Source organism: Neodiprion virginianus, chromosome 4 (genome assembly GCF_021901495.1).
Source record: "Neodiprion virginianus isolate iyNeoVirg1 chromosome 4, iyNeoVirg1.1, whole genome shotgun sequence".
Lineage (NCBI taxonomy): Eukaryota > Metazoa > Arthropoda > Insecta > Hymenoptera > Diprionidae > Neodiprion > Neodiprion virginianus.
This window is the reverse complement of record NC_060880.1, coordinates 41,404,317-41,418,870: the sequence shown is the minus strand read 5'-3', so window position 1 is coordinate 41,418,870 and position 14,554 is coordinate 41,404,317. Positions and strand designations below refer to the sequence as shown.

Sequence of the window (14,554 nt, the reverse complement as noted above, 5' to 3'; positions counted from 1 at the left end):
TATCTGCAGCGGCAGCAAAACGCTACGAAAGGCCGCTTATCGGTCAGTGTTTTGCAGCCGCTGCGGTATCGAGATTAGTGCGCTGCCGAAAAATTTTCGCACGTAATTTTCTGCTGTCGCAACGTCGCGCTGCTCGCCGCGCGGCATTTTACTTGATTTTACTGCCCGTGAGAATGCACTCCAACAAGGCGACCAAGAATGACGTCGTCGACCTCTACTTGAAGTGAACTGACGTGGTTTAAGGAACCGACCATAGACTTATAAAGATAGACTGAGCACTCTTATGAGCCGCTTGAATCAAACATTTAAAGGACAGACATATGCCGGGACTTTCTTTCTTTCTCTGCCTCTCTCTGACGATATTTGCGGCGGGCATCGAGGCGGTAGAGGAGAATGAGGCGAAATCATGCGCCTAATATTTACAGCTGTTCCACTTCCACTGCTCCGTTGTCTCCCACCATGACGCCGATTGAAAAGAGAGAGCAGTACCCCCGGCATATCTCTGTCCTTTATATGTAATTGTCAGTGCCTCTTATTGGAGCGCTCATTCTATCTTTATAAGTCTATGATCTAACCTCTATACTTCTGACGGTTCTACTGTTTGCTACTGTAGCAACAAAAATATGGCCGGCCATCCGCGTTTGTCTGTTGGCTTGATCATCAAACTAAGTGACCAAACAACGGTATTCACGTAATTGGACGTGATATATTTCATCCAAGGTGGGTTGCTAAGTATTTGCTTACTGTTTACGAACCATCGAATCGGTACACATATCGTACAAGAAAGAATTGCTGGTATTGTTATTGGAAGCATCGTTGGAAGATCATAGTTACCAGTGTGATATGGTATGGAGGGACAAATATTTTTGTTTACATGCCTTCTTTTTCCCAAATAGGTAAAATACTTTCGAATCTTCAACTACAATTTCTTGGAAAATTTTCAGATAGTTAAATATTATCATTTCATCTCTATGACAATATCAAAACAAGCCTAAATTTACAAGAACAGCTGATTTCGATATTTATCAATAATTATTACTGCTGCAAGCACACGTTAGTTTAGGTTTTATTTTGAAGACATCGAGCTGGATCGAATCACTTGAAATTTGCCTCATCATTAAAGACGATAGATATACTTTCAGTTATAATTTCAATTTCTTATTGTATTGTAGACTGACTAACTATCACTTTTACTACATTTTACAGATGATTTCGACAAGATATTTTTCATTCATTTCTGGTATAGTGATAACTTCTGTGACATGGACCTTCAGCTTGTACTTATATTCGAGATTGTCGCAAAACGCAAATACAGCGAGTCCTACGATCTATGTGCCAGACTTTTCTCAACCTCTAAAGGAATCTGTGTTCGACCAAAGGTCGAATGATCAACACGAGGCAATTTACATACAGAATGTCAAGGATAAAATTCATAGGCACCAAGTCAGTGGTAAAGATCCGTATAATTACAAAGCTCATAATGACTTTCAAAATAGTAACAAATTGCTACAACAATTGCAACCGGTCCCAGTGAAGCCAGCAGTCACCGTGGGAGGAGGTAATAAACTCAACAGTAGTTTAACATTGACCACAGATTAGTTTTATTTATAATGGATTGTTATCAATTGGTCCTTACTGGCAGGGAATGTTTCTCAATTTCCCAATGAACATATGAGTGATATATCTGATATAATTACATATATAGTTACATTATTTAGGTTCTCAGAGGTACCAAAAAAACATTCCTGAGTTGTTTGCCTGCAAAGACAGATTTTCGTACTAGTAATTTTCAATATTCATGAAGTACATCTTTAAAATAATTGTTTTTTAATATCAGAAGCTGTGCATGGTTGGATCACAAAAAAATCACTCAGGCGTGAACTCATTTGCTTGGTTTAATTAACTGATTATATGTTTTTACATAGGTATGAAATTGCTAAGCTGATACATCGCTCTGTTATATAGTTATTATTTATTCAAAGGCATATCTTGTAGAAACATTTCAGCCCTTCTGCAACCTTAAGTTCTTGAAACGCTTAAAAATTCCAATAATAAGTAAATGGGTAATTGCAGTAAATATTCAATCATAATTTTTCTATTCTCTAAAAACAAATCAGGTTTCTCTTACACTGTAAGAAGTTATGAAACTTGAGGTACATTTGCATTTCATGTTGCTGATTTCGAATTTTTGACAAAACTGAATTCTTGCTTAGGTCTCACTTAAGTGAGATCCAATTAATCGTTCGAAAAATCAGGAATTGGAATCGTCAGCAAACTTCTTGTATTCACAAATTCAAAAAATATCTATTTGCAGTAAAATGAGATTAGTGAAAGTATTGCCTCCTTTTTTTTTTTTGTTTTTCCTTCAATTACACTGTATTTTTTCTTAAGTTTGATATGTCAGATATATATATATATATATATCTTCTGAACAGTGAGGTATACAAAAAAATTGTAAGAGACCTTTTTTGTAGAGAATTCAATTTCTTACGATAATATGAGTTGTGCGTATTATAATGACTTTTTGTTGAAAAGTTATAAAATTCATAAAAAAAAAGACATCTACCTTAAACTGATCAAACCGTAACCTTCAATAACTTCTGAACAGTGAGGTATACAAAAAAATTGTGAGAAACCTTTTTTTGTAGAGAATTCAATTTCCTACGAAAATGTACTTTTTTTTTTTATACACAGTAGATATTGAGATATGGAGTTTTCTTCCTCGCCATAAGAAAAAAATAGAAAACTGCGAGGCGGAGGACCCTCCTATTAAAATTAAGAGCTCATACTCGGAGAGAATGTTTTCGAGGTCTCTACCAACCAAGTTTTCGGAGTACAAAGTGAAAAAAAAAATAGTCAATTTTTTTGGCCCACCCTAATATATACATGTATTATATGTATATTATATATATATTTTACAGTTTTTTATTTATAATAAATTGTAGTTCTGAGAAGGGCCCCCCCCCCTCACTAGGGCCGAAACTTAACAAGTTTGTTTTATTTCAAACGTTTGACTGACGACACCGAATAACTTTGTTAACAATTCCCAATGGTCGAGAACTTTCTTCATTGCCTTCAGTGTAACTGTGAAAAAACAAATAATAAATAAATCAACAAATAAAAGATGTCACCTGAATCAATTTGCTAGGACATTGAGAAACATTCCTTGTCAGGATGATTTTTAACTTTTCCATGTTTCAGGGCTCGATGAAATTGGCATGGTAAAAAATTTTGAGGAGCAACAGAAAAGAGATGAAGGGTACAAGAATTACGCATTTAACGTGCTAGTATCTGATCAGCTGAGCTTGCATAGAGAAATACCTGACACACGTCACAAACTTTGTCAATCTTTGGTATATGACAAATCATTGCCAAATACCAGCGTGGTGATATGCTTCTACAATGAGCACTACATGACACTTCTGAGATCTGTACATTCAGTGGTTGATCAAACTCCTGATGATTTACTGCACGAAATTATTTTGGTAAATGATTGGAGCGACGATGACACTCTGCATGTCAAATTAGATACATATATTAAAGAGAACTTTGAGAAGAAAGTAAAACTGTACAAAACTAATCGAAGAGAAGGTTTAATAAGGGCAAGAATGTACGGGGCAAAAAGAGCAACTGGACAAGTGTTGATATTCTTAGACAGTCATATTGAAGTTAACAAAATGTGGGTTGAGCCACTGCTCTCTAGAATCGCTCAATCAAAAACCATTGTCCCGATGCCCGTGATAGATATTATAAATGCTGATACCTTCCAATATACTGGAAGTCCCTTAGTTAGGGGTGGGTTCAACTGGGGATTACACTTCAAATGGGACAACCTGCCTATTGGAACCTTGGTTCATGACGAGGATTTTGTTAAACCAATAAAGTACGCAGTATTCTTGAATAATTGTCAACTTTTCATGAATGGTTTCAACAAATCTTGTTATACCAAACTGTTCGTGAAACAGTTTATTCAAAAAAGTATAAAGGTCCTGTATGTTTATGAACACAAGTCAAGGCTTCCGATGCTAATTATGATTTAATAAACTTCTGCACTGAAAATGATTGATCAAATCCCAGAATGAAAATTCATCGTATGTCAAGGACTGACTTGTATTCTGAATAATGTAGTAATAGTCATCCATTGAGGTGTTCTAAGTACTCAAAGTCAATATTTTGTTACTAGCCACCGTCTTTGTGCATTATCTGAGAAATCTCACAGAGGCAATTCTGTCGAAGGCTTTCAAAATTTGCCTTGCTTACAGTGGGATATGTTTGAATACGCGAATGTGTGTCAGGAAACATTTTATAGAATTGCGGGAAAATGATGGCAAGTGATCAAGATTTGACTGAACAGTAATCCGTTTTCTGCCCCCATAAATATCGTACTTTATGATCGTATTTAATGATACTTATCTAGAATTTTTATTTTTAAAGATCACCAACCATGGCTGGTGGATTATTTGCAATGGATCGCGAATATTTCGCGCATCTAGGAGAGTATGACTCCGGTATGGATATATGGGGAGGTGAAAACTTAGAAATATCATTTAGGGTAAGCAAGGCGTTACAAGTTTTCTATTGCTATCGAATCGTTTGCTAATGATATATGTGATAATTTAATGTGAACATGTGTATGTCATTGAATTTGATTATGATTCATTGTAATCTCCCTGGTGAAGTGAAAGATGATTTGAGTGCTCTACCCATTATTATTATCATTATTATTACTATTTTTTTTTCATAGATATGGATGTGCGGAGGTACAATAGAGCTAATCCCATGTTCACGAGTCGGACATGTGTTTCGAAGACGTCGACCCTACGGTGGGGACGACCAGCATGATACCATGTTGAAAAACTCGTTGCGAGTTGCTCATGTGTGGATGGATAAATACAAGGATTACTTTTTGAAAGATGTTAAAAATATTGATTATGGTGACATTTCGAAACGTGTTGCACTACGGGAAAGCTTGAAGTGTCGAGACTTTTCTTGGTACTTGGAAACAGTTTACCCAGAGTTAACATTGCCAGACGATACAGAGAAACACTTGAAAGATAAATTGGCAAAAGTTAATCAGATACAAATGCAGCCATGGCATTTAAGAAAGAGAAATTACACCGATCAGTATCAAATTAGACTGACTGGCTCCGCTCTTTGTATTCGAAGTGAGAAGGACATTAAGACAAGGGGATCAAAGTTGATATTAACACCATGTCTACGAACCAAATCGCAGGTACATATAATATAAAAGATTGCAAATTAAATCAGAGTACGCTGGAACGTTAACAAAGAAGTACGTTATGTGAACTAATGCTCTTCATTTTTATAGATGTGGTATGAGACAGATAAACACGAATTAGTACTCGGTCAAATGTTGTGTCTAGAAGGGAACGAAAAATGGCCAAGACTCGGAAAGTGTCACGAAATGGGTGGAAACCAGGCATGGCATCACAAAGGGACCGTAAGTTCATGTGGAAAATCAACATTTAACATAATGTGCTCATGACTTCTTAAATATAAATATCAGGGCTTGTATGGTTAACGTATTAGATTTCGAATCAAGTGAAAATTACAAGGATTACAAGCATTTGGTTATACAAAGCTATATTCCATTTATTTGCGATAGTTACTTGTATGTATGATATGTATATACTTACTACCCACGTGGGAGAACAGTATTTAGAAGCAATACTCCATCGGTATATCAATACCAAAATCAAAATCATCAAAAATGAGGGTATCAAAAAAATAGACCGTGACAATCATTTAATTGATGCGTGATAACTGCCATGAGCGCTTGGCATCTCATACGATGAATAATCAGCCGTGGCCATCAGTCCGTTCCTTAGGCTGTCTCCGTTGTTTGTTCCATTATTGACGAGTTGATTTGTGTGAAAATCAAACACGTAGCACCAAATAATCGCACAGCTTACTGATATTTCAACAAACGGAAAAGCATCAAAGCATGCTCTTGCATGCTCAAGACTCACGTATAAACGTGAATAAATGAAGCATTTTCTTACACAAAATTCTTTTGCAAACCGTACAGACATAACATACAGACTAAACGCCTTTGAAGGTGTTCCAGCAAATATTGTCATTTCTTCTCACGTCTCAAATGTATTCTTCATAGCTTGCAGTTTTAAAATATCTGTTATATCTCATCTGTTCTTTGACATTTGTTACTTAAACCTCTTGAAATACACACAGTCTTGAAAGAAACGTGATAATACTTGGGATAAATGTTTCGAACTTTTAGAAACGTATACCAATATACAATATGGCAGCTGGTACCTGTTTGGGAGTACTTAGTAACAGTACAAATGCACTGGTAACAATGAACCTGTGTACAAAGCCTGATGTATCATTGATAAGCTGGGATTTGGTTCGATCTACGTTAGCTGGACGAATGGATAGATGACGCGGACAAGAGAATAGCAAGAATAAACATAGGCCGGATGAGGATTTGCTAGGAAGAAAGTGGTGAAGAAACTTGTGCTTCGGGACGAGAATGTAATCAAACATGCCACTACACACAGATGTGATGCCGCATTATAACATATTATTTAAGTAAAGCTACTTATCACGGATATACGCATTGTACATACTCGCACAAGCTGATTGTTATATCAATGGTGGCGAGACGCTGGAGCAGTTCGTTTACGAGCAGAGGCTCGATACCTATGCTTGCGTAAGTATGCATCTTCCTAAGAAGGTACATTGTACGACTGGTGTGTACCGCTGATGAAGAATTACGTGCAATAGTGATATTTTATTCAAGATTTGATGCATATCTGTCTATACATAGAGTGTACCACTTCGCAGCGCTTACGAACAATGCGAAAAATTCGACAGCAAATCAATCAAATGTACCTCACCTATCGTTTGGAGTGGCGACAAACCGTAGAAACTAGGAAAAAAGGACGATTTAAGAAATTCTCGGAAGTCTAAGAAAGTGATAGATTACGCCGATCCACAGGCATAACGTATTTCATTGAAAGTATCCCATAGAGTGTTTTCAACATATCAGCCTGCGTGTGCTATTTCTACACAACACATTCCAATATTTCGTAAAATTCACCCAAAATATACACAAATTCCAACTGTTTTCCAACAAAATTGATTTCCTGAACGAAGGCTAGAGAGACGTAGAGTCTTGTTAACGGGATCACGTAGTTACAGACGATATCGGGAAATGGAGTTTTTCGTTCAAGAATCCTTAAGTTCGTAGTATAACTACGCGGAAAAATAAACATGTTGGGCTTACGTGTGGTACGGGAATTACGTGAACGTCGCTTTTTCTTGGAGTACATGTTACCGTAATTACGGTATTCGAAAACTCGAAAGAACATTCGCGAATGAAATTTGAACATACTGGCAAGCAATCCCCGTAATTTTGACCACAAAATTAGCGACGCCTATGTCATTCCACTATATATATTTTTCCGTAAGTCTTGGCTGGTATGTGTATACTGGTCGGTAATGGGCGAGAAAATGGAAAATATTTCTGAGAAATAATTCAAATACGCTTATTACGTTCGTTCCAACTAAAAATAGGTCTGCTAGTCGTGTTGATCACGTTAGTATTAATTATGGTCAAGGATCTGACCAAACCGTGTTTGCTACTGATCGTTAATTACAATACAACTGTTCACAAATAATGTGTAGAAATAGTTGCGGTTAGAAAAATGATTTTTTATCTATTAAGTAGTAATTAATTTTGTAAATCAATAAAGTTACGAAAAATAAGACACACTTCAAATAATGATGTTTTTTTCTTATATGTAACACTTTTACTAATTATTACATGCTCGCAAAAGTACAGCCTACCTACAGTACGTATTAATAGAAATTATCTAACCGAAAAACTACCATTTTTATCTACCTTATGCGACGAATATTGTACAATTGAAAAATGATTCCAGAGTATGCTGCTCTCCACTGAATTCCAGTTCAGAATTAGCTGTTGCGATGAAACAAAAAAAAAAAAAAAAACAGTCAAAAAGTTACAGAGAAGAAACTTCCGTTGCGCAAATATTTTTAAATCAGTTATATCTTTGAAACCTTCGCGAATGAACTTTGAAGGGAATTGAAAGATGGACAATTATTTATCAGTATGTAGAAAGAGTACATTTTTTAAATTATAATCTGGAATGACGTCTTTTCAGAATATCATCGGTTAAAGTACATTATGTAATTTATACGGTACTTAAGAAATAAAACAATCAAATTACGAACTAGAATAACGTTTCATAAAAATGCTAAAGGTGAGTCGATTTGTAACGAACTAATACGATGTTATATTTCCTCGATAATATTCAAAATTCCTTTGTCGCAGTAGCTATGCGTCAGGTAATTGGCATATTATACTCGTTATCTACATTTTGTGCATTCCATAAATGGGGACATGTACGTACCTACACTCGTTTTCTCCACGATTTTTTGTAAAATTTTATGATCAGCATTGCAAGTCGTTACTTTTTTCAATCGAACACCAAGTTTGGAATAACCCAAATAGATTTAGTCGTTACTTTCCATGGTGGTGGTTGCGATTTCAAGAAAAGTTTCGGGAGTACCGAGTGATACCGTGCATGTAAATTACCGTATGTAGATAAAGACATGAGAGTGGATTGGAAAATGAGCGAATGGCCACTCTGCTGTGAAAATCATTCGAAAATCAGCCAGTAATCCACGGATAGAGAAACAAGCGCAGGTGTGTACGGTCCTATCGTCTCGTCACTACTTAAATGAACACTCGTTGATATACACACTTGTGTAGGTAATAGGTATCGGTATGCCCGGTAAAAATTTCTACTACCAAGAATTTTTACAATTTTCTATTATTTCGTAGAAAATTGTGAATGTTTGTAATTTATCACAAAAAATTGTTCATTTGCTTTAAAAATTATAGTGGCTTGTAGATTTGTTACTGAAAAAATGTACATTTTCATGAAAATCTACAACCTTGTATGAGAAACTGTGCATATTTACAATTTTGCACGAAAACAATTTTTTGTAAAAAATTATACGAAATTTTCCAATTTCCCTAAATATTCGTGGTAATCATTTTCACCAGTCTATGCGCATAATGATTACTTATTCTATAATTTGCTCTATAAGCATAATATGTATAATCGTAGCGCGTACCGAAATATTCTTGCAGTGAAGCGTAGATATTTGTTCATTCTTGTTTGGATAAAATTGTTCCATTTACGTTTTTTGCGTGCTATTCTGCTTGCATACCGTATATCCACAGACGAATCTGTAACCCAAGTCTCGCAAACGCAAGTAATGCGTTTGAACCGTAGAAAATTATCATGATTATGTAGACGCCTGCGCAGTTTTACTGAATCCTAGTCTTACCTGGTCTTTATGGTTGAGTTACTCCGATTTTAGCTTCCTGTTACAGAGCAGCGCAAAACTTAACCCACAATTAAAGCCATGGATGTGTTTAGTTTACAAAGCATGTCTATTTAATATTCTGACGTGTAAGATTTCTAGACAAAAGCTCACGGAAGTATTCAAGGTTCCGTGGTGTAGCGGTTATCACGTCTGCTTTACACGCAGAAGGTCGCCGGTTCGATCCCGGCCGGAACCACTTATTTTACCAATTTTTTTTTCATCTTGTACAGATAATAATAGATCGTCTGTTGCCTCTTACCCGTTCGTATTTTGACAAGTTGTTTCTGGCATCATCGTTGCATAAGAGCTCTAGGTTGATTGAACTTGTCGCGAAACTTGTGTCCTGAGATTAGAGGCCGTTCAAGTATTAGCTAACGCATTTTTTTCAAAATTGTGGATCCCACCGTTCATGGTAACGACAGGTAACGTATGCTTGTTTTGCCTACTACTGTTTTTTAACGTTAGGTAACGCTTTTTGAAAAGTTTTTGGCTAATCAATTCATTAACTATGGGAATGACAGAAATGCCATTTACAGTCACATCCTGAACAATTAATTCCTACTTTATTCAATATTAATTATTGATACACATTAGCATGTTCAGTAAAACGTAGATTCATTATTCGTTTAGTATTAAATACATTGTACGTAGGCTTTCTTCTTAAATGCATGCATTATTAACACCCCCATTCGACAGAACCTTTTTTTGATTATTCTCAAGCAGGCCGTGTGTCGGCTTCGAACACGAACTTGGAATTTTCTACGTCAGCTATAATACTTGCCTGGAATGCCTATAATACTACAGGGTAAATTTGATAAAGTTTCACTGAATTGCCTACCCCTGTTTCAGCGTTAGCTAAACTTGAATGGTCCCGAAGACGTTACTGCGAAATACTTTAATATTGAAACTTGTAAATGGACCCGGTAAAATGTTTTTTCTAACTTCGCGGTGGCGAGTGATTTCGAACAGAGGTTACTTCGATTGTCCCTCTTCAGGGGACATATACACCTTAAAGTATGAAATCGTAGGTCATTTTAGGGTTCTGTACTTCAAAAGGATAAAACGGAACCCTTATAGGATCGCTTCGTTGTCCGTCGGTCAAGGCCTGTTTTCTCAGGAACGGATAAAGGTATCAAGTTAAAATTATTATCAAATACTAAGGTCTACGGTCCCTCGGAGGTGTGGAAAATTCAAGCTTTCAAGTCGACGCAATCAAAAGACACGGCCATTTATGTTGCATGTTTTGATACTCGCAAACTCAGTCCTCAAAATCTGTAGGGTGCTTCCCGTTGACCTAAAAACATGAAACTTGAAGAGAAGCAAGGTCTCACAGGACAATCGAAGGAAAAAGTTCGAAAATAGTTAATTTGCAGCTATATCACATAAAAAAAAAAAGAACATGCGTGCAGTTCACACGCGGTAGAAGTGAAACCTTCAGAAACTAAACTGCGAGAGAATGAGGAGAATGCAGTATCAGGAGTGGAATAATTATTCGTTTCGTCGATAGTCGTTTCATTTCATTTAATCTCGTTTCAAATCACTACCGTGCTGAAGAAGTTTTCACCAACGGCGCTACAAAAGTTTTCACTTCAAAAATGAATATGACTTAAACTTGTACGGACCCCTCGGGACGCGAGTCCTACTCGCACTTGTCCAGTTTTTTAAAATATTTTTCCCTGCACATCTCTTTTGGCAAAGTACTTAATCTCATGATATTTTATAGTTGTGAAGCGCTATTCGAAACCTTACTCTCAATTAGCATAGGTTGAAACGACGAGGGAGAACGATACCAAGTACCCTCCAAAGTCAGGGCCATGAAATTCCACTGGTTCCGAAATAATCGCGCACAAACCGAAGAAAATAATAGTCCCGAGAAAAACTTTGTTGAAAAGTGTCCGCGTGTCATTGTCTGTTTTCTGCAGTAGATTTTATAAACTTACAATTAGCCTATCCGGTAAGAAAGAATCTCAATGAAAAAGAATCTGTGTACAGTGTACACAACACTAGCTGTGAACTGAACTCCATGCGGCTGCACCTTCAAGGTAAACAAGAGTCGATTTTTAACGATATAAGAACAGCGTGACAGGCACGTTATCTGAAGGCGTGTACGCCCGCGATAGCGATCGAGCACGGCACTGCATGGTTTTACTATTCCATAGGTATGCTCCGTTAGCGGAAAATACAGCAATTGACATAATCGTTCCGCATCTTGAATTGTTACGCCGGAGGCGAGTGCCCCCGATCCCTCCACTCCTAAAATACTTGTTGGCTGTACATGTACAGGTTTCACGGAAAGTGTTGAGTGTAGGAAAAGTGGGACGAAAATCTGATCTCTAAGATGGATATCTGTGAAAAAAGACTCGCGTCACAGGGGCGCGGGAGATGGAGCGGGTGGAGAGAAAGTGTGAGAATCTGCAGTTGCTATCTTGTCGCAGCGGTTGGCGGTTCACACTTCTATAGTCATTTTCTCTGACAAGTGTATATATATGCTGTTGAATCCAGGGCCGCGTGAACGAGCGATCACTGAGAAGGATATTATTATACCAAGAGAAACTGAACGCTGCCGAATTAGAATGCATGGAATTTCAGAACTTCTTTCATCTGCGAACAAGACAAACTTATAGGTGTAAATATAATGTGTTCACATCCACAGTATAAGATTCTGGTAAAAATTTTATCGATATAGGGTTATGCTTTTCTCGTAGGCGTGCAACGTCTAATAAATAACCAACTCACATTTTCTAATAACGTAGAATCAGTTTACATTCGTGGAATTAAACGTTGATGAATTTGGATACGCGTGCACGGCCTGTGCATGCGAACCGCATTCACCAAGTGAGATAAATCCTACGCGAGTGTCGACTTTGTTTGGCCTCTGAGATGGGAGCAGAAAATAAACCTTCGTTCAAGGGCACAATAACGCATTTATAGTTTTAGTAATATCAGAAATCGTGATTCTCTTCCCCCTTGTTATATACAACGTAAATTACAGGCTGCTACTGGGTTCTTGGACCCGTCCCTGGATTCGTATTATCCGACCCCTAAAAAGGGGATAAAAGGTTTCCCTGTTTAACGAAACAGCAGCTTCGTACCATTAGCCAATGCTTCCACTTCACGCTCTACTCATAATCTACAAGCGGCAACCGAAAGAATTCTCTGCTAAGCGATCTTCGAATCTCTGTTACAGGTGTCATTGGGAGTATAAAAATTTGTAGATAAATGCTTGCCACAGATTACCGAAGACCTGTAACCATGGTTGACGTCGTCTGCGAGATAGAAAACTTGAAAATTTTTCACACCAGGTCTGACAGTGCGTGACTTGTTACGGATTAGGACGGAAAATCGAAGCATTGGGTGAGCTGCGTACCACAACGATCTCGCCATCATTGATTTCCATTGAATAAGTAACGACAATTCAATGGACATTTCTGCCATTAGAATCATTACCCATAATGTACTGGCATATCGTATAAAGTGGATGTACGTAAGCCTATAGGTATACCAGACCTGCTCCGCAGCTGGGTTACGCCATATCTAACCAACCGTGTGAAGCTTCCAGGTGCATTCTCGCTCTTTATGATTCCATAGCGCTTCCACCAAACCCTGCGAAATGCGATACGATTTACGTGACTGACGCGAAGGTTTGAGATACCATTATGATACAGACGGCCACATTGAATACTGCATTTAGCAGCGTAGCGTAGGCATACCTACCTAAATATGTTGCTTCGTTGAAAAAATCGGTATTACCTACAGCCAGAATATTCTGAAATCGTTTCTTGTCAACGACACAGGACTTAAAGTTTTTATCTGTGAACAAAAGTGTAATCTCTCCAGACCGGAGAAGACATAATCCGAAAATGAAAATTGAATAAAATAATAATGCCACAATATTATTTTTCGTATTTAGTATAAACATAAAAAAAAGAAGATCCTTCGCAGTTTTGTTTTACATTCTCAGCTGTTGGTCCTACAGTGTTCCAGATGTCTTTTCTGCATTTCTGGGGGTCGTATCAAGAAAGAAAAAAGCCTTGCAAATCGAATCTGAGACGAAAAGTTTTTCATCCAGCTCGGAAAATTGAAAAAAAAAACAAAAAAGAAACGGAAAGCTAACCCCTTTGAATTTTACAACACTTTTTTGGCGGATTTCGGAAAATAGTTATAGAAACAATTCACTCGAGCGCTATGTCGAAGTAATTTTACGAGCGAAATCCATTGCCTTCATTGTTAGTCTAAAATTACTGGTGAAAACGGAAAAAATTATTTCCTTTCATCATTAATTTTTTTCAAACGATTAGATTCACGCACGTTTTAAATACTCATGCATCGTGCACTTTTCGAGAGCAATATACACGTTGGACGATAAAATGTTGCAACATTTGGCGTTGCGTCCGACCGCACAGCCCTCGCCGCATTCTTGAATGATCAATAAACTTTCCGACTGATTTCATACAATGTTGCGGTCAAGGATAGGAAGATCTGGCGACAAACAAAAAAAAAAAAAAGAAGTTGCCTTTGAAACTTTGCACCTTCCAGTTTCTTGCCAAAGTTTGTCGCATTAAAAAAAAATCGCATTTCCGCATGTATGCTTAAAGATTGCAGAAATTGACGAGAAGCACAGGTTTGCAGGGAACACAATACCTACTATACTTCGCAATACTTCGAAATATAGGTATGTGTACAACCTGACCGTTAGTCATTACATAGTTAAAAACTTCGTGGCTCAAAAAGTATACGGAGAATCCAATTGGGAGAATGAATCTGTAGATAAGGAACGGATTGCCCAATCAATACAATGCAGGTGTTTGTTCGGATGGACTCGTAAGATTTTAGAATAAAGTTTCTCTGAGTATAGGGAAGACTGATTTCGAATGTGAAATATCCTTGCTTTGTCCTAGACTATATATATATATATATATATGTATAATATTAGGGTGTTTCAGAAAGTAATAATTTGCGATTTTCCACCATGGCACCCCCTAAAAAGTTTGTTTAGGTTAAAAGAAAGATTACGGCAAAAGGTGAGCGTTTTACGTTATGCGGAAGATCGCGCTCAGTTGAATTTTTACTTTTTTACATTTCTGTGAATATATCGTATCGCGGATACAGTTTTTTCAATGCTTACATCAATCATAATATCAATTTACGATAC

At 37.1% G+C, this 14,554-nt stretch overlaps 1 protein-coding gene and 1 non-coding gene across 4 annotated transcripts; both read left to right on the top strand.

The window, feature by feature from the left end:
• The first annotated feature begins 385 nt into the window (after positions 1 to 385).
• Positions 386 to 7,765, top strand: LOC124302325 (polypeptide N-acetylgalactosaminyltransferase 35A-like). Of its 3 annotated transcripts, none has more exons than XM_046758395.1 (7): positions 386 to 720; positions 1,207 to 1,558; positions 3,202 to 3,883; positions 4,435 to 4,552; positions 4,745 to 5,233; positions 5,330 to 5,461; positions 6,260 to 7,765. In XM_046758395.1, exons 2-7 carry the CDS (start codon positions 1,207 to 1,209, stop codon positions 6,419 to 6,421), a joined length of 1,935 nt encoding a protein of 644 aa, XP_046614351.1. In that variant the 5' UTR covers positions 386 to 720; the 3' UTR covers positions 6,422 to 7,765. The 3 variants fall into 3 exon arrangements, with proteins under 3 accessions (XP_046614351.1, XP_046614349.1, XP_046614350.1); XM_046758393.1 differs by having other exon boundaries at positions 386 to 846; XM_046758394.1 differs by having other exon boundaries at positions 386 to 896.
• Positions 7,766 to 9,525: 1,760 nt separating this feature from the next.
• Positions 9,526 to 9,598, top strand: Trnav-uac (transfer RNA valine (anticodon UAC)). Its single transcript has one exon. It is a non-coding gene; the product is annotated as a tRNA-Val (tRNA).
• Positions 9,599 to 14,554: the final 4,956 nt, after the last annotated feature.